A 20,175-nucleotide genomic window follows, 5' to 3' on the forward strand; every position below is an offset into this window, starting at 1 on the left:
TATATGACAGATGTACTTTTACTCAGTGATTCCTCTTACCTGAAGAAAGTAAACTGTTGTCCATAGATCCAAGGGTGCAAGGTTAAGGCAGGATATTCTCCAAATGGAGGAATAATTACTGTAAGTATTAAAGACAGCAACACAAAACTACCAGGGAGAACAGTCTGCAGGGAACATGAAAAAATCACATGGTTATTAGATATATGAAGTGACACTGTACACACCTCATAATATATATAAACGAAGGAGGAACAACAGGAGCACACAGGTCAGAGCTGGTTTAGCTCATGAACACCAACAATTTACAATTCAGTGCTTTCAGTTAAGATTCTCGTTGTCACAGAAGTGTATTATGTTAGAAATAAAAATGCTGGACTAGTAGTGACTGAATAGTGAACTTGGTGGAGTGATAGACTCTAGGCAGAAAGAAACAGCATAAGAAGCAGAAGAGTTGGAATCATAATTAGAACAGTCAGGGACATCGTTACCCATTTGCAGCACCCCTGTTGCTTTGCATAGAGACATTGTTGGGAAAGACAGTGTTGAGAATGTTGTAGGAAACCATCAAAAACAGCAAACATCAGTCAATACCTGGGCTAGGAAGTCCTTGTGGCTGCGGGACGCATGGTGGAACCGTTTGATAAGCAGTGCTTTGATCTGCTGATGTACAAGCTGAAAACCTTTATACTGCCGGGACCCTTTGCCTTCATTTTGATCTCCAGCTATGCCTACTGGCATTCGAGAAGTGCCATTAGTTTTCAGAGCAGTTTGTTCAGCTGGTTTGTCCTCAGCAGAAGTTTTATCAAGAGTAGAACCATTTTCTTTAGTGTCTTCTAGGTAAAGATGAAAAAGGGCGGAGAAGACACTTTATCTTCCACACGCGAAGGTAGCACAAACATTTTCATGATCTCCAGATTTTACCAACTGAATATATCACATCACCAGATTGCTTTACTTACAAGTGTTGCACTGTGTCTGTATCTGCTAGTGGCATCATATAAGTTAACACTCCTCTTACTCCAGCAGGATGAACAAGTGACTCGTGTATGTAGACTATGGACTAATGGTCAGCAAGGTACTTTTCATAAAAATTACTAAAACCATTGGCATTTGGGGGCTTGACACTCCACTTTTATTTAAAGAGTTAAGAGCCTTATCCATTCTAAATAAAAGTCTTTCTGCTGACTTCATCTTGTTTCTGAGATATCATGTCAGGCCCTGAAAACAGGTACTTGCTGACCAAATTTTTTTTGGCAAAACCACCATACAAAGACCGAAAGTTCTGAGACTCCTCTTTACATGGCGTTCAGAATACAGAACAGTCCCAAGAAAAGTTTATCAAACACTGTTTATCAAATGCTGATTCATGGATCTATACCTGCTTTTGGCACTCCAGGGTCAGCTTCTGCTGTGACCTTTAGGAAAACCTGCCACAGACAAACACATCTCATGGTTAGGAAAAGAACAGGTACAATAACCTGACCTCTGGAACACTATCCTTTGATGTAACAGGAAAAATTTAGATACCTTTTCAGTATTCTTGCTTATTACAGAACCCGAGGTCTCTTATGAAATAGCTCAGAAAATAAAGAAAGGAACAAACTAAGATACAAAGACAGACAGATTTCAGTCTAATGAGTGATTCACCACAAGGCTAACATGAGGTAAGGCTTGGATCCTTTCTCTATGCCCATCCCAAAGACTTTCTGAGTGTGCCACAGCATATGTGACTAGGTTTTGAAGGGAACATTAGGAATTAGGATGATTAAAAATTTAAGAACAGGAACTGTCTCAGAAAACATTTTGGGGACTGATGGTGATCAGCAGGTATTTTAGTTTGTCTCTTACCTCTTCAAGCGGTGTGTCTGAAACTCCAAAACTGCTGAGTCCAAGGTCATCCAATGTTTCCTCCAGTTCTCTGAAGAGACTGGCATAAGATCTCTGTTTAAAGTGTTTATTGGGCAAAAGGTAAATGAGTTCTTGTCCAATGCTTTCAATTAATTTTGCTTCTGGGATATGATGATGAATAACTTCTGCTAGCTCATTCAGATCTCCTGTGAAAAGTCAAAACAGTGTTTAAAGAATGAATATTTAAGCACGATTTCAAAAGCTGTTGTTTGCACTATACAAAAGGGGACTGTTATATTACTTAACTCACAAATATCTCAGTTAATTCTGTACTAGACTGGGCTATATTGTTAATCGTGCTCTGGAACTATGTAGCAGGAAACTATTTCAGGTCTGTTAATAATGCACAACAAAATCATCAGGAATATCTACTTCAGTTCTTCAATTACGTAGAAAAGCCAAAACATTTTTTCTGAGAAAGCCAATTTCCTTTGCTTTAGATATGTTTCAGTTTTCATTAACAAATTACAAATTTTGGTACAGAGTAGTTAAAACTCAGTCTACACTTCTAAAGCACACAAACTTCCAATTCATCACCTGTGCCTGAGACCACATATACATCAAAAAGGGGCAATGGTAATCAAAAGCACAAAGAAACCTTATTAAATTTATGTTACAATACAATACAGATGTCAGACATGACACAAGTACTGAAAAAGTGGGCCTCAGCAACACTGATCTGTAAGATGAGATTGCAGCATAACTGGAGACACAGCTATGCATTGGAATGCCAAACATCCCAGTTCTTACCATCCAGTTCCTGCTCTGGAGCTCCTTCTTTATCCCTGTGTGCACAGCTGGAGCAGGAGCAGGAGCACTGAGATCCACAGCTACAAAATGACTAGCACGGACAAGCAACAGATACAAAGATAAAAGTGCTTCAGATACATGCAAAACAGGATGTAAGGGTAGTTCAGTCTCCGAATGGCTTGAGTCAGTGAAAAATATGTGGTATCTGGAGCATCTTGAGCATGTTATACTGAAAGTCATCTGAGGACTGGATTAAGCAACGCAGAAAACATAAATCAACCTGCATAAAGCATATCTGTCTGTTCTAAATTGCATGCAAAACACCTGGGGAAATGCGATCATCAGTGCCCATGAGTATACAGATCATGATACTAAGAACAGAAGCACTACTAATAGCAGAAGGAATCCAGATCCCTGCTTCTCAAGCTGTCCAAGGCTGGTTTAGCTACAAATTAATGTAGACTCTTCAGGTTACTCTTCAGTAACTGAGCTAGTTACTAGACTACACCATGTTTCCAACCAGTGTACTGCAAAGGCAAACATCAGAAAGACTTGTATCTGGACAAAGGCAACTTGGTTGGTAAAAGTTCAGACACGCTTAACTGACAAGAATGAACTACAAACCACTGAGGGCTTCAAATCCACCTATTATTTTCACCTGTCTGGCTGAATACATATTTAGAAAACCAGAGAAGATTTTTACAGAGACTCAGGTATCCATATAGTTTCCTGAGGTGTCATCAAATTTTCTCATTGCTTTCTTCATTTTTAAGCCTCAGGCAGCACTTAACTGCTTTCTACCTTGGTGCAGTGCATGAATACGAATAACTGTTTTTCAGATTACATGCGCAGGAAGGGAGCTACATACTTACTGAAGCCCTTCCAGTTCTGGTGTTTCTCATCTTGCGAACAAGAGTGAGATAGAAGCCAGACCCAAAGCGGTTCTTTAGGAATACAGGAGAGCCTGAGCAGAAGAGTCTTCCTTGGGATATGATGGCTACTCTGTCTCCAAGGATGTCTGCTTCATCCATGTGATGGGTTGAAAGGATGATGGTTCTGCCTAGAAGGAACAAGGAGGAATGTACAAGGCATGGAATTTCTCTGGAACTCAAAACTGTGCTTAGTTTTTTGGCAATTAATGCAGGGGTTTTCTGCACCACAGCCAGGTCCCAGGTTGCCACATCCATAGGTATCTGTTCAAAGAATCTTGTTTGTTTGTATTCTTATCCCACTACTCATGACAGCAGGCACATGCTGCATCTATGACGGGTTTTGAAAGAAAACCCAAACAATTTCCACTCTCAGATCTGTTACCTGAGCGATACTTCAGCAGAAGATCCCAGATAGATCGCCTGGAATATGGATCAACTCCAGAAGTGGGCTCATCCAAGACTACCACTTTTGCTTCACCCACAAAAGCAATGGCAACAGACAGTTTCCTTTGCATTCCACCTGCCAGAGGACAGACACATCCAGGAGTCTGAGATGAGATGTATGAGTATGTGGCAGGGATGTAATCAACACTGCTTTTCAGTGCAGGGACAAATCGATACAGTAAAACAAAATCATCCTCAGACAAATCTTTCTACAATGTAAATCAACACTCACATTCTTCTCCTGAAGTTCAGAACAGCTCATTCAAAATTTTATTATTTTTTAAACATATTTTTCATCAACACATTGCATTTTCTGCTTCTGACAAGAAGCAAAAGCAGGAAGGTATGTGAAACTAGCCAACTTTTATAGTTGCAATCAGGACAAATCATAGAGTATTGTATTTGGAGTACTGATCGAAACAGTAGAGCAGCATGATAGTATAATATTTCATTTGCCTTGAAATAATAGAACATTGTATTTTGGTTTTTTCTTACATTGATAGATTATATTTTTTATATAGTCATTTAAAAATAACAGCTTTAAGTATATTTGAATTTGTTGTGTATTTATAAGAAACAGAAGCTTTAGGGACAGGTTGTGCCAGCTTTACTATTTGCACAGTCCTATTTACTCTTCGAGAGTAAAGACCTCCCCAGTGCACAGTGATATGTCAGAATATGGCCTCAAACATGTTATTCAAACAGTAATTGCCTAAAGACAAAGAAAAGGCAACAGAAAAAAATATCTTAGAACAATCCTGTGGGCACCTGACAAATTCTGAGCCTCTTCATTCCTTTTGTGGGTGAGGCCTATGTCTTCTAGCATTGTTTCCAACTCTTGCTCAGCTTCATCCCTGGATCTCCCTTTCAGCTGAGAATAAAACAAGATGTGCTCTGCTACAGTAAGGCTGCAAAATGAGACAGAAAGGCACCAAGGCAATTGAAATGAACAAGATTTTTTTCCCAAGCAGCCATAAATTCACTCTAGCTTTATCTTGCTAAAGGAAGAAAAGCGGCTTTAAATCTGGATCACAGGTCTTTGGTATCAACACACTTCACTCAGATGTCACAAGCTCTTTCTCTGCCTTTTCAAAGCAGAACGTGCTACTATAGGAACAGGTATATCAGGCCTCAAGCTATCCATTTATGGGAATAAATGGGAACTAACACGAGCTGCATTAAGGAAAAGAGTCTGCTGTTGAGATGAACATGAACTGATGGCAGTGAAGCTGAAAATCACCTGAGAAGGTAGTAGTAGATGGTCGGGTGGTAGTGCATAATGGGTGTAGAAATAGCCTGCTACTGTGCTGTTGGCTCAGGTTTTTTTTTGCTTTAGGAGGCCTAAATCATAGTGCATGAATCCCAGCCTGAACTCCTGCTAACCCACAGTGCTACAGAAAACACCAGGAGCACTGCCATTTTCCTTGGAAACTTTGTTCCCAGCTAAACGATGCAGGAGAATTCTACTGGAGAAGGGTAACACCTACACTATGTCTGCGTTAAAGAGCTGGAGAATTGCCTCTGAGATACATCTGCTGCCAGCACAGCGAGAGAAACAAGACAGGCTTTGGGGATGTGTCAAGCATGCAGACTGGGACCCTTGTTCTGAAAGCTAGTATGGACTGATACTTACTGATTGAATAAGATGTTGTACTGGGGGCACATGCCTAATCTGTGCCGAATGGAGTCCATGTGAGTCTGAATATCCAGGCCGCCAATCAGCACAGTTCCAGAGGTGGGTGGGAAAAGGCCTGTCAGTATCGACCTGGGAAAATAAAATGAGGAAATTCCCACTCCCCTATATTTCTGTGCCAGATTCAGAAGATGCATTACATCATTCCACTAGATGGAGCATGATGACTTCTTACTATGAGTCTTGAAACAACTCCAATTAAAAGCTTATATAAAAATACTCTTGCTCTGCTACAGTGAGAATCTTGTGGCTCTGCTAACGTAATTTTTGATACACCTGTCTGTATGGTTCTGGCATGCATTAAAAAACTGTTTGAGTCAGCTTCTCTGTTTCAGAGTAGTTCAGCATACTACATCACCCCCATGTACAAATGTGTCTAAAATGAAACCTACTAGGACTGAGATAGAGAATAATGGTTTGAGGTCTCTAGCCATGCCGATTCATGCCCTACACTTTCATCTTCTGTAAAATGGAAGGGGGCCAAATGTTATGCTGCAAATGGGTGGAACCTGTTACTAGATTTTAATGAAGAATGTTTTTTTCAGTTCTGAAAATTTCAAAGCAATAGAAATTTTTATTTTTATCAAGAGAACAGAAAAACAATAGAAAATTTACAAAACATTTCAGCAGATTAGAATGTTTTATTTTGGGTTGAACATATTTCTTGCAGAACAATTAAAAAAATTAAAAGGCAATTTAAGGTGTGTTTCAAATAAAAGTCTCTTTAAACTGAAAAACCTAAAGTGTTCTGCTGGGAAAAATCAAAATGAAACACTTCATTTCTTTCAGCATTTGGTGAACTTGTCACAGACTCATGAATTGTTTTGTTCACCAATTGATCCTATTTTGCCAAATAAAGTTCTGCCTATGTATGAAAATTAAATGTATATGTATGCAAATTAAACATTCCTAAAGTCCAGCTTCCCGAGACACTGGGGTCTAGGATTAGAGAAACATTTTATTCTGGACATGGATCTTGCATATATGTAACCATTTTGCCTAAAGAGGGCCTATATTTTGTACTCTTTTCCACACAGACCAAAAAGTCTGACTGAGTTCAAGTCAGACAGAGAAACCAAGAACACAAGGAGTGCGGTAGCTTTCAAATCTTCAGCTCTTTCAGCCAGAAGATCCTTCTCCCTCTTCATCTGTTGGGAACTTGGCCATGGGAAATTAATTACGGGGGTTGGGGGGCGGGGGGATTACTTCCTTCTCTCTAGACTTTCACTTGTTTTGTGTCCCCACTGCCTCCCTCTCAGGGTTTTAGTTAATCTCCTCTTTGCCTAGGGGCAGCATTTCCCTTCTGGAAGAACCTTGATGTTGTGTGTCAGGCTAGCTGCAGAGGTGGTAGAGGAAAGAGTGGAGAAGACTTCCTCAGGACAGCAACAGAGCACTGCCCTGGATTTGCTTCTAAAATACAGACTTACATGGTGGTTGTCTTTCCTGCTCCATTGTGACCAAGGAAGGCTGTGATCTGGCCCTCATAAAAGGTGATATTCATGCCATCTACTGCTGGCTTGGGCCTGTTGGCAAAAATCTTCACCAGGTTCTGAATGCATACTCCTGGAATCAATCCCGTTGGCTCAGGCTCAAAGAAGGTATTTACTTGAAAGGCAAGAAATCAAGAATGAAAAAAGAATAAAAGCACATGTTTTAATCCCAGTTCTGATGATGACACATCAATAAGTGCAGAAGCAACAGCACATACCCAGTAAAACCCAGCACCACATGCCAGGGCCAGGTTCTCTAGACACACCGGTACCAAACTGAGGCAAGATATCTAACTGCAGTGCAATTTATTTAGATCCACCCACGTATCAATGACAGGAGAAGCAGAGCCCAGAACTGTAATGGTCTGTGGAGAGGTAACTCATTGGATCAGGTGAAGCTGAACATGCTTTCTGTTTTCATTGTGTAGCAGGAAGATTATTTGGGATTGTTGTCTGTAGATACTTAGATAGGCTGAGGGATTACATTAAACAAGCAGCAAGTTGCCTTTCTAGCCAGGCTGAAATCTGCCATTCAAATCATTTGCCCAGCTGTGCATTCTTTTACCATGATGCTTTAAAAAAAACAACATTTGCCTTTAATCCTGGTAGGTGAAATATACCCCCTTGCTGAGGCCAGCTCAAGACTTAGGCAATACCTAACATGAGCACTACACGGGATGTCTTTCTCTCCAGATTAAAAATGCATTATTGTAAATAGCACCATCAGGATGTTTTATTGCATCAGCTTCTAGACAAAACAAACTTCCTTTGAAGTAAATTAAGCCCTTGGGCAATGTGAATTATGGAAGTTAAGAAACTTAAACTAAAGACCCTGTCCACTTTTGTTTACACAGAATGCTCAAGGCTTTGTAGGGAGGCTTGTTTTGCAACTGCAGTTTACTTAAATTGTTCAGTACCCAGCAGGCCTGTGTGGAGAGCAGCCAATGCCATCTGGGTGAAACCAGCCCCACCTCCATCAGTGGCTTGTATGACAGACATTATAAACAATACTCAGGAAAATGTCCTGAATATGTCATACATGAGAGAGCTGTGTATACTACAGAGCATCTGAAATAATTTATCTAGAATGGGTAGCTTTATTTTAAATAAAATTATGTTTATGACAAACTTTTCTTTTGCTTTGTGAAGAAATCTAGGTTTCGTTTTACTTTACTGGGCCAACAAACATCCTTGTATTCACAAAAGTTCACATGGAGTCTGGCTAGATAGTTATGCATATATTGGAAACTGAGGTACTGTCCTTGGTTTTGTATCTATCACAAGCATAATTCATACTTGCCTTCAAGACTCACTGACAAGTTCTGACATAAATTCTCCGATGATCTCCCTCAGTACCTGCTTTGCATCACCTGAATGACACTGGTGGAGGGTTGAGCTCACTTTTTTTGTGACTCATATTTCTCTATTCTGAACCTGTTCCCTCAGTGCAATTTTGGGCCTTTTAGGTCTTTCTTCAGAGATGGCAGTATTTGTGGGAGATGTGGATGGGGCTTTGGTGAAAGCTCTGCTTAAAGCATATGAAGTAATTTGGACAGATTTATGGTGTGTCTTCCCTGCTCTGCTAATTCATGCTAGTATTGGACTGCATAGAGTTAAGCCATTAGAACTACTCTCCATTTCCCATCCCATTACTCTCATATGAAGCACTAGCTCTTACATGAAGCCATTTTGGAAACTCTCCTTGACCTATACCAGGTCTGTTCCTGGCTTCTCCAGTCTCCCAGTTCCTGTGTGGCTGGCTGAAAGGGAAGGCAGTTTTTTGTGCGCAGTGACAGGCAAAGCCCTTCCTCTGGCCATGGAGCCGCTGGAATCTGGGAGCTGACGAGTACAGCACCACAAAGATAAGGCAGTACTAGGAGAAGACTGGCTGAAATAACCTTTGCCCTCTGCCTCTCTCTTCTTTTGAAGTCCTGTCCTGTTTTCATTCATCCTGAATGCATGTTTTCAGTGCCTACGTGAGGAGTTCTCATGACCCTAGCTTTTATCTCTAGCTTTTCAAGAGAGTCGGAGTGGGCTCAGAGCTGTCAGTGCAGTTACTTTTGCTACAGAATCCACATGCATTCCTCTGAGCATCATATACAGAAAACTCCTCTGGCTCCCCACAAAGGAAGACATTAGGAATTGAAAACAAGGCAGGTCATTCAGGAATTCTTAGGTGGTGGCTAATGTCAGCATCAGAAAAGGCTGCAGACACATAGCACTTCAGATAAATCCCTTTGAAACCTGCCTTTCCCTATAGATGCAAGACACACTAAAGTTGCGGGGGAGGGTGTGTGTGGGTGTGTGTGTGTCTAGGAGGGAAGAACATTCCTCTCAGCATAAGTATTTTTATTGAAGTAATGGCTCTCTTTAATTCTAAGAAGTCAATGTATGTGTGTCTGAGGCTTCCCTCAGCATGAACACTAACTTGCCATAGAAACAGCCTGCATTTGCACAGTAAAAAACAAGTTACAGATCTCTTCTACAAGGCAGCTCTCTTACACATGGTGGCTAAAATATTGTAAGGAACTGTGAGGGTAGAGGAATCAGTAAGAGGGTAGCTGGGACAGTCAGTGCCTCTCCTGAGATTAGCTCTGGCAGTGGTATGCTATCCCCTGTAGCCTACTGGGCTCTTGGACTCCAATCACTCCTATGCCTAGTTTGTTATGAAGTACAGTGAGTATAGTATCTCCGAAGTACTCAGATTTCTCTCTTTCCTTACTATTAATTTCATCTTTGTCCTGGACATCTGTCTTAGGCTTCCCCTGCTTGACGGGTTGTTTTTCTTGTTTGTGTTTACATTGTTTGTTTTTACCATCCTTTGCCCCCTGGTTGTCAGTCTTTGCTTCTGGCTTTTCAGGTTCTTCAGATTTCTTTGTTCTGATTTCATTTTCTTCCATTTCCATGACCTTCTGATCCACACAGCCTTCTGACTCTGGGCTTTTTTCTATATAAACCAAAAGTAACCAACATTTAATTAACAAAAATTTAATTTCCTCTTATCTCTAGAGGTGCTTTGAGGAAGGAGGTAGTCCTAAGCTGTGAACTCTCCAAGAGCATTAATCATCAGTGCTTTACTTGGGTTAAGAACACAGTACTCAAAGCCATCTAGCTTAAAATCTGCTTCACAGTGTTAGGAACAGATATTTAAGGAAGACAACTGACGATTTTGCAATTATAGACTCAGAGTAGAAGATCCAGACTAATATTAAGTACATGCTTTATATTTTTGTCCATGCAGCTCTAGACCAAGTTCTTCATCACATGAAGAGAAAGGTCCTACAAACATTTCCCAGACTTACAGGGGGTGAGAGGAAGAAAAACAAAATGAAAAATTTAAATAAAAAGCAAACTGCTAAACTGCTGTTTAGATTAAGAGACTAGCTCCAGGCCAGAGTGAATGAGCTGGTGTTAACATTTGTACAAGAATTTTTGGCTTTCCAATTTGGTCTTAGACCTTGTCACACAGAGGAAAACAGTCACACAAAATCACTAATAGGGACAGGCTTGAAGCAGCAAGAACAGTGATGTAAGAAGAGGGAACCTATGTAAACAGGAAACTGTTTATATAACACAAATTCAAGCTGGCAGCCTAGAGTGCAACTAGCACAATTGTAACTTATCAGATGGCCTAGGACTTAATTTTGTTGTGAAATCTCACCAAAACCTTCTGCTCTAAGATGTTTTAGCCCATAAAATTGTGTAAAATTACCTGGTGCTCAAACAGCAACATAAACAAGCTCATCACTTCACCTAAAATGGCAGTGGGAGATACAAAAGTGCACTGAAAGAGGCAGTTTTAAAAGTACCAAGATAATTTACATATTTAGCTTCATTTTCAGCTGTACATTTGCATTCTGACATTCTTACCCCGTTTTCTTCCCAACACATTAACGAGTTATGATAGATTAAGACAATGCTTAGTATTGGCCTTGAAGGAAAGATATGAGCTGAGAAAAGTTCTAAAGTAGTTCCTGTAAGCTGAGGCACTGAAGACTCTTAGCTCTTCAAACAGGTAAAAATCACGTGTCTCCTACAAAGGAATTAATCAGACACGACCTTTCCAACTGTCCCTGCTTGAGATAATGCAAGGCAATGTTTTGTAGAAGGGAGGAATAATTTAGATCAGAAAGGACTTCCAAAGATCTCCAGTTCAATCCTCAAAAAATAGGGCCACTTTAGATCACAGGAACTACCTCCAAAAATGGAGATTTCACAAACTTTCTGAGCAATTTGTTCCAGCATTCTAACTACCTTCACAATAAATAATTGTTTTCTTATGTTGAATCAGAATTCCTGTTTTCCAGCTTATATCCATTGCCTCTCATGCTTCCACTAGGCACATCAGAGAAGTCTAGCTCTTAGCTTTCTTAAGGCTAAGCAGACCCAGCTCTCTCAGCATCTCCTCATACGTTATATGCACCAGCTCCTAATCAACTTGGTGGCTCTTTACTGAGCTCCCTCCAGTAACTCTATGTCTTCCTTCCAAAGAGGATCCCCAAAGTGGACAACACAGTACTCCAGATGCAGTCTCAAAAGTGCTGACTGGAAGGGAAGAATCACTTCCCTTGAACTGATGGCTATACTCTTGCTAATAAAGTTCAGGATGCATCTGGTCTTCTTGGCTACACAGACACAATTGATGGCTCATGTTCAAAATGTTGTCAACAAGACCTTTTCTACAAAGCTTCCAGCCAGCCAGGTGGTGGCCAGTTTGTGTTGTCCTGTGGAGTTATTCCATCCCAGACACAGTATTATGCATCTACTTTTGTTGAACTCCATGAAGTTCCTATAAAGCCGTGTTTCCAGCCTGCTGAGGTCCCTCTGAAGAGCTGCCCTGCACTCCACTGTTCCCTCCAATTTGGTATCTTCCACAAACTTGCTTATAATGTCCTCTATCCCGTCACTCAGGCTGTTAATAAAGTCATTAATAACAGTATTAAGTCCAGCGTCAGTCCTTGTACGACTGCTGCAACTAATACGTGGTCCCCAGTTATGCTTTGTACTGCTGATCATAATCCTTTGCACCCAAGAGTTCAGTCAGTTTTCTACTCACTTTAGTGTCCACTCAAGCAGCCTCTATCTCCTCAATTTGGCTATCACAATACTATGCGAATTTGTACTAAAGCCCTTGCTAAACTCAAGTTAAATGGCATCCACTGCTCTCCCTTTGTCCATTGATCCAGTCATCGCAGAAGAAAATCAGACTGGTTAGGCAAGATTTACTCTTGGTAAAACCACATTCATTATTACCTATCACTTTGTCCTTCACGTTCTTGGGAATGGCTTCCAGAAAGATCTATCTCTTAATCTTACCAGAGACTGATAAGCATCATCAGAACTAGGATGAGAGCTGTGAAATGGACTGCAAGATAGCTCCATTTTTTCTCAACAGCGAGCTGTTAGATCAGCTCAGCTTTCTGAGGTAGTGTCACCTACAAAATAAACTCTAGGCTTCAATTAAGTAAAATGTCTTATCCAAGTAACCTAAAAAATGCTACTAAAGCCTCATAAAATAAATGAAATAAGGCAATAAAGTAGTAGCCATGAACTTTTCTGTTGCTGACCTACCTGAGCAACTGAATATTGTGGGGTTTTCAAGCCTTCTCACAACCATTAGTTTGGGTACCAAGAAACTGTGAGTCCACCTTGTATTGGAAGTATAGTAAAGAACACATAGAACTTACAAGGCATTAAGATAACTGGAAAATAAATTTCGTTTCTACTAAATTTAGGCTTACACTAAATAAATAGAAAACGTTAAAATACTGTATGTAACTGTGCTCCAAATCTGAGATATTCAAAGGAGCTCTGGTGTAGGATATGCCCAAATTCCACTGAAAAGTTGCTGAGATGTAGTGGCTGACATCTTATCTGGGTCTTCAGAAATTCTGCATTCATCTACAAACATGCTCCAGGTCCTCCTTTGGCTCTTTCCTCCTCCTTCCTATACAGTCAAATTCTAATCTGATGGCAGCATTTGTGAAGCTGAAGCAGGTAACAGACTCCATAATGTCTAAAAATCCTCTACCATTCTGAATACTCTCACAGAAAGTCAAAAGGAAAATCTGGTCATTCCCTCAGAATGCACAGCCTCTTCAAAAAAACCAGCAATGTTATAACCTCCTCTTTTCTGATCAATACCTGTGAGCAGTGGACTTCACAGGAAGGATTAACTCCCTTCTGGTTTATAGGTATCAACCTGAGATCGGACTGCCTTAGCAGCAGTCTGTCTGAGTTGACGAAAGGTAAGACTGCTAATGAGAAGACTGAAGAAATTATTTCTTCATCTGTCATTTTGATTGATATCACTGTTACCTTGTAAATTTAAGCCAGACTTCAGAACACTACCTTCAAAAAGCCTTTATCCCAGTCATCAGTCTGCATTAATTCCTATTTACATACAATCACCTACATGTTGTTCTTAACTAATCCAGTATCAATGCACAGAAAAAAATCTGCAGAAGCAGGAATTCTGTACTCATTCAAGTTGGTCCAAGGGTGTCATAAATTTTGATCTTGCTTACAAAACCAAAGTAAACAGACTTAAATTACTATTAAACTAGACAGAAAAGAATCAGGTTGAGAAAGATGGGGGAGCCTCAGCATAAGTAAGATCAACATTGTATTTCATTTTGACTCATTTCACAAATGCTGTGTTGAGCAGTAAGGACTCCTTGAATGTCTCAAAGAGTGTTAGTTAGAGAGCGGGGGTTTGATGTTGCTAGCTAACTCATGCCTTAAAGGCTCTCAGATGGAACAGTGACTCACCTCTAATAACTCTAATAATAGCAGGCCACTCCAAGTTCAAAGGCACCTGCTGAGATTCCCAGTGTATGGCTGTCTCTAATCTTTGGAGCAGCTCAGGTAATGGAAATGTTATGCAGTCACCTCTAAGCGGATCAGTGGTTTTGAAGGTATTTCTCAACACTGAAGTTTTAAAAAAACTCACCATCAGCAGTTGCTGTTTTCTCAGCTTTTGGGTTTCTAGAGCCAAGCCAATAAGATTCCTGCACAGGGAAATACCAGGGCTGTGGTAGCCCATAGTCCCCTAAAACAGAAATAAGCAGGTAAAGTGCACTTCATAAAGACATTCCTCAGTAGGCATAAATTCATCTAGGCAAAGCCTGAGCTATAATTATATACACCTTGCATATCAGAAGGTCAAACCATCCACCTGACAGAACAGATTTTGTTTGCATATAGTTCTTTTTCTTTTAGACAGGAGTAAAACACTCAAAAAACATGTGATCTGATTTGCCTTACTTTTTCTTAAGTAGAATGTGGTTTAATTACAGAATGAAGCTACTCCTTACACAGGGACAATTTGAATCCTCACTAACCAGTCAACAGCTGTCAAGGAACACCCTGACTGCTTAAGATGGGATCCCAGCCCCACTCAGGGATTTTCTTTTAAGGCCCACTTAACACTTGAGGGTTGACATGAGTGAAAAGCTTATTATATTTACACTTATCACCCTGGGCCTGAATTCACAACTGGCAATGAGAAAAGAGACTCTGGCTGTTACTTCAGCACACAGCTTTGCAGGAAAAGTGACAACAGAGTAATCCTTTTCTTAAGGAGAAATGGGCTTTTTGGTCACACGTTAATTGTTTTGAAAAGAAAAAGTACAGTAACATTATCAGTTCTTGTCAGGTCAGACCAGAGTTAGTACAAGTCAATACTGCTGTCCTGGATCATATTGCTTTATAGAATGCAGGGATTTGAGCTACTATGTTTACAACTGTCATCCTTGGGAACCCGGATGTTATTGGCCTTGTGCTACTCTTGCAAAATAAGCAAAGGGAATTTGTGATGCTCACTCAAAGATGGTCAGGTTTTCCATACCGAAAACCACTGTTCATGAAAGCGTCTGCCTATTTCTGGCTTACCAAAAGTACCCTGTATTTCTGGCAACCACTTGTGCTCCCATTAATGCACACAAATGCTCTGTCTGCATCCATAAGCAGTTTTCCTTGCACTTGTTATGGACTGGATTATACCTCTTTGAAGCTGGTGGCTAAAACAACCGCTTCTCATTCAGGATGAATGCAAAATCCAAGGGAACTCCATTATGAAGCAGAATGCTCAAATAGCCAAAGGACCAGTGTGCCAATGGGTGGCTGGTTGCAGAGAAAACTCGAGCAAGAGCTGAACCATATGTTTCAAAGGATTAGCTAGGGAACTCATATAGTAACCTCAAAGACTACAGCATTGATTTGGTAGGTCTTCATGTGTGTGACAGAAATGCTATGAGAAATTCTACAGAAACAGAGGAACAGAAAGCCAAGGAGACACTCAGAGCAAATATTGGGAAGAACTGAAGCTAATGAATAGAAGTCCTGAGAGGCATTAATTTTGTGTAAAATGCTGGCTGAAAAAAACACCAAGTGGGATCCATGAGCAAAGAAACCCATCTTATTTAATTCCTGCTGTATTCATTGAAATGTATGTTGTTTGTGCATTCTTTTTTAAATAGAGAGTTAAACAGGGTTGCAACACAGGCATCTCTAAAGAGGAGCTTCTAGGAAAGTTACTGCACATCATCTTTGAAAATAAGTATGCCAAAATTGCATTAAAATTCTTTGTGAGGACACATTTCTTAAAAACTTTACAGGCATTAATTTGGTGTAGCATAGCTCACTTTGGTAGGGACAGAAACAAAGCAGTCTTACAGTAATATGTTAATTTTGAAGCAAAAAATCCTCATCTAAAACCATTTAACAAACCCTTCTTTTCTTGACTTGGATTAACTGTTGTGATATGTGCAGAAAAGCACCATACTCCCTTATCCATCATTAGTTTCCCTTCACAGCTAAAAAATCTGCAAGGTCTCAAATTCTGAGTAACCAGTCAAGCAAAAAGTGAGGTTTTATTTTGTTTTTAAAAAAAAGAAAAAAAGAGAAAAAAGCAATCTGCCAAGAAACACATCCTGGAACTGTAGTTCACATGTAGGAGTAATAAATTAATGAAAAGAAAAGAAAGCTCACTTGCTTGTACAGCATAAGAATCTGCATTTATTATATTGTAATAATATTCAATAAGAAGATAATAATTTAAGCTACAAGGACAAACCATTTTGTCATAAAAAGTTCCCAAACTTTGTAACTGATAACAAAGGAAATCCTTCTGTGAACTCGCACTAGAACTAGGACTCCCATTTAGAAATAAAATACATCCACATAGGAACTTTCACAGCTGTCTAGGACACAATATTCACCTCAGGAAATCATACTATCCTTTAAAAAACAGGTGGCCTAATGTGGCCATAGTATTATGTGAACTAGGACTGTTATTTCTATATTTTCAAAAAATTTAAAAATTCTCACTAGATATGGTTGAAACTTCTCAAAAGAAAAATATACACACAAATTGGCTTTTAACAGATGATATTTTGATAATTATTTTCTATTTAAATTTCAAAAGGACCAGTAATGTTATCCTCCTCACTCTTTCCTCCTTTTCAGGACTAAAATAAGAGAAAGGAAAAACAAAAGAGAGAAAAGTGGAAGTCCTTAATAAATCAGTGGTGCTATACTGGATAAGACTCACAATCTGCAATGTCAAATACCCTTTTCCTGACAGAAATACTCAGTGATTAGACTAACACATTTTATAACAAATACCACTACCTTGTATGAATCAGAAATCGACATACCTGGAAAAACATTATCAAAATACCAAGAAAGTACTCCATAAATAAAAGCGTCACAAAGCATCATTTTAATGGAAAAAAGAAAACTATATTCATCTCCTTCCAAGGGACTGGTTCTGATGTTACCCCACTGTAGGCCAAGACCTTGCTCTTCATAGCGTGACAAATATTCTGTACCAAAACCAAAAGCTACTTGAGAAAGCAAACTCTGGAATAAAGAAAAAAATATATTCAACTCAGAGGGACATTTTGTAAAGCAAGCACAAAAAACCAATGACCTTCAGGGACTGGACTTCAAAACTGATAATGCCTAACAACTGATCAGGAAAAAGCGTTTTCACACTATATTGGACCCGGATATTTAATCCTCTGAATGGCAGCAATTCTAAGCAGTATTTAGCCATAACAGACTGAATTAAACCTTGGCTGTACTTTCTTTAGCTACTAGGTAACCTTCACAGCTTGTTTTTTCCCATTGATGTCTCTGTTCTGAAAATACTGTAGATGCATCTAGAAATCTGCAGTGTACACCTTTGCCTACCATGGAGAAAGAAAATATTTCCTGAGTATATGGGGCAGGGCCACTATTGAGGATCGAGGCAGAAAGTACACCAGATGCTCAGGATAAGGAAAACCACAACCAACCCCTCCCTTGGTGTGTCTGCTACCTGGTTCTCACACAACAAACCAATAAAACAGTACAGGATTCAAACATCCTTTTCAATGTTGTATTGCAAAAAAAGAGCAAGAAATGATATAGAGCTGTTTCACAGGATATGTAGTTCAGCCAGGAATGTCAGATCTTAGGAAAATGAGGGGACAAGAGGGATCCCGACAGCAACTCTCAGTGAAGCATTATCATAGTGGGCTAAGTAAAAAAATATTTAGTTTTCAGCAATACATTCATCATTCAATTAATTTACTTGTTCTTAAAAAAAATTGTTTTTCTTCAGGCCCCTGACACATGGACAGCCCACCCCTTATCATCCCTTGTAATTAGCTCTTCTTTGAAGACCAACCTCTGAACAATAAAAGACTAAATGTAACAGGAACAGAGAAAAATATTCATGATTTCTGGCCAGCAAATATCCTTTCTTACCAGAATGTCTCCTCCTCCACTTTAGGAGGAGGAGAAAGTTGTCTTTATGCTCAGACTGTGCACTAGTCTCAAGATTTCTTCCCAAATCAGAACTTGTAAGAGGCCAACCCTACTCATTTCCTGACTTAATGACAGGATCAAACTTTGCAATTATCGCCTTACTTGGTAGAACTACATCTATACAGTACATCAATTAAGCATGCTGATTCACAGCCATATTTACACTTAGTTATAGCCTTTAAAGTGTTTTGTTTTCTTTTTCATTACATTTCCTAGTGCAAGAGGAAAAGACAGTACTTCTCTTTTACCAAGGTTGGTAGAATGCTCAGCAGAGATGGGGAGAGTGGATTCAAACACCTGCTCCCCTTTCCTGATCCACTGAGCAATGGAAAATCACTTTAAGTTCACAGTTCCATTTCAAAAAACAGCAAGAAGTTTCCACCTCCACTGAACTGTTATGTTTTTTACCTATAATGGAAGACAACCAACAAGGAAGCACTGCATGGAGAATGTCCACAACTTCTTACGCAGAAGGTATTTCTACAGAACTTTGGTACTTGGGTTTAAATCCTAATTCTGTTCAGGTAAAGAAGGAATGTGAACCTGAGGTCTTCTCATCCTTAGACATTACCCTGTTAATTAGGTTATGGCACGCGAGAAAGATAACTGTCCCCATTTTGTGAATTGCCTTTGTATATATTAAACATAGCTGAAGTTTATAAGGAAGTGTTAAAAATTTTTTGAACATTATGATAATCTCCTAGCATTCAAAAAGTAAAATAATTTTTACTGAGTTTTCTAAAAGCCATGAAAATATCTCTTGGTCAGTAGGTCTGCTTATTCACTTGCAATCCCTAAATTTTTTGAGAGAGATTCAGAGGTCTCCCTCTCTGGATCAAAAAAGCAGAGAGGAAGAGAGAGGTGTGCAATGCTTTGTTACTTACATATGCATAGTGAGGGCAGCTAAAGTTTGAACCCAAAGATACCATAAAATCTGTGAAAGACTTACTGCTAGGATCTTCAGATTAATAGTCATGTGGTCTTGCCAGACAAAGCAGACAATGTGGGGCAGGTACAAGGTGAAGTAGATGACACCACTGCAGGCAGCTGCTAGATTTGCTTTGGAGAAGAAGGTGCTGAACAAGAAACACTGCATTATGGTGGCTGTGATGAACGTCAGTAGGAATAGAAACAAGAGAAGTGGACTGCTATAATGTAGTACTTGTCCAAACTGTAAGCAAAAGGAAAACAGAAAAATTTAGAAGTACTGCCACTTTCTGAACTAGCAGGAAAGGTCAGAATTGCTATTGACATGTAACATGTAATAGGCCAGTCTTCCTTACCTGATATGACTTCTAACTCTCTCAGGCAGTAGTTTCAACACCTGAGATCATTACAGTAACAAATCCTTCAACTAACTTGATCCCTGCTCCTGGATTGTGATTTCAGGTTAGTACAACTGGCTGTGGAGTTCATATTCATATTTGATGACTGAATTAAGATCATAACTGCTTGAAAACAGACATTCTGTCCCTGTCTTAATAAGCAAATGATTCCAAGCATGATGTGCCTGCTTGGAAATTCATACACTGTAAATAAAACTATTTGAACTATCATAATAAATTTTCATTGATCTCCTCTCATCTTCTCCTCAATCCACTTGCTCAATGTGCAGGAAAGACAATGTAAGGAAGTCCAACAAAATGCATCTTCATAAAAAAAACCAAAAACCAAAATCCAAAAAAAGCCCCAGGAAAATTATAGAGTTTCTGCACATACATGGTATTCAGACTCCAGAAGCTTATCACAGCTGAGGAATCCAAGTGTAGTTTCTCAGAGATCCTTCCGTACTAACTAACCCACAGAGTGAACTTTAATGGACCTTTCTTCTTTAGAGCTTTTGTAGATTAAATGTTCCCTCTCAAGAAGAGCATGTACTGCTGCTGATTATTTATTTACTCTTAAAAAACAATGCTGAGATCTATTTATTAGGCTCAACTTTGTTCTGACCCTTATATAAGGCTCAAATAGATCAATAAAGCCCTAAACAGGTCTCAATATTGTTGCAATGTCCCAGTGGGCCTCTAAGACCGATTTCTTTATCAACAGTGATACAATCTCTCCTAAGAATGTATTTACAAAGGTGCGTCACACAGGCACAGCGAAATCCAGTAAAGGAAGCAAATTACAGGTATAAGCACAT

General features: G+C 39.5%; 1 protein-coding gene across 5 annotated transcripts in view; it reads right to left on the reverse strand.

Moving 5' to 3' along the window:
* The window catches only part of ABCA4 (ATP binding cassette subfamily A member 4), an 84,616-nt gene that overhangs the window by 22,152 nt on the left and 42,289 nt on the right, over positions 1–20,175 (reverse strand). For 3 of the 5 annotated variants that reach the window (XR_008824676.1, XM_056356140.1, XM_056356141.1), the window contains 14 exons: positions 18,982–19,203; positions 16,877–17,081; positions 14,170–14,268; positions 9,940–10,164; positions 7,155–7,332; positions 5,668–5,799; positions 4,803–4,942; positions 3,973–4,110; positions 3,531–3,718; positions 2,659–2,749; positions 1,849–2,054; positions 1,379–1,427; positions 592–833; positions 40–164 (listed from right to left, as the gene is read on the reverse strand). Coding sequence is in view for 4 of the 5 variants with exons in the window: in XM_056356140.1 (XP_056212115.1) it covers positions 40–164; positions 592–833; positions 1,379–1,427; positions 1,849–2,054; positions 2,659–2,749; positions 3,531–3,718; positions 3,973–4,110; positions 4,803–4,942; positions 5,668–5,799; positions 7,155–7,332; positions 9,940–10,164; positions 14,170–14,268; positions 16,877–17,081; positions 18,982–19,203 (2,240 nt within the window). In the remaining variant the exon portion in view is untranslated. The remainder of the gene's footprint in view (positions 1–39; positions 165–591; positions 834–1,378; positions 1,428–1,848; positions 2,055–2,658; positions 2,750–3,530; positions 3,719–3,972; positions 4,111–4,802; positions 4,943–5,667; positions 5,800–7,154; positions 7,333–9,939; positions 10,165–14,169; positions 14,269–16,876; positions 17,082–18,981; positions 19,204–20,175) is intronic. The other 2 variants (XM_056356144.1, XM_056356143.1) reach the window with 2 other exon arrangements.

The sequence above is a fragment of the Falco biarmicus genome, chromosome 11, assembly GCF_023638135.1.
Source record: "Falco biarmicus isolate bFalBia1 chromosome 11, bFalBia1.pri, whole genome shotgun sequence".
Taxonomy (NCBI): Eukaryota; Metazoa; Chordata; class Aves; order Falconiformes; family Falconidae; genus Falco; species Falco biarmicus.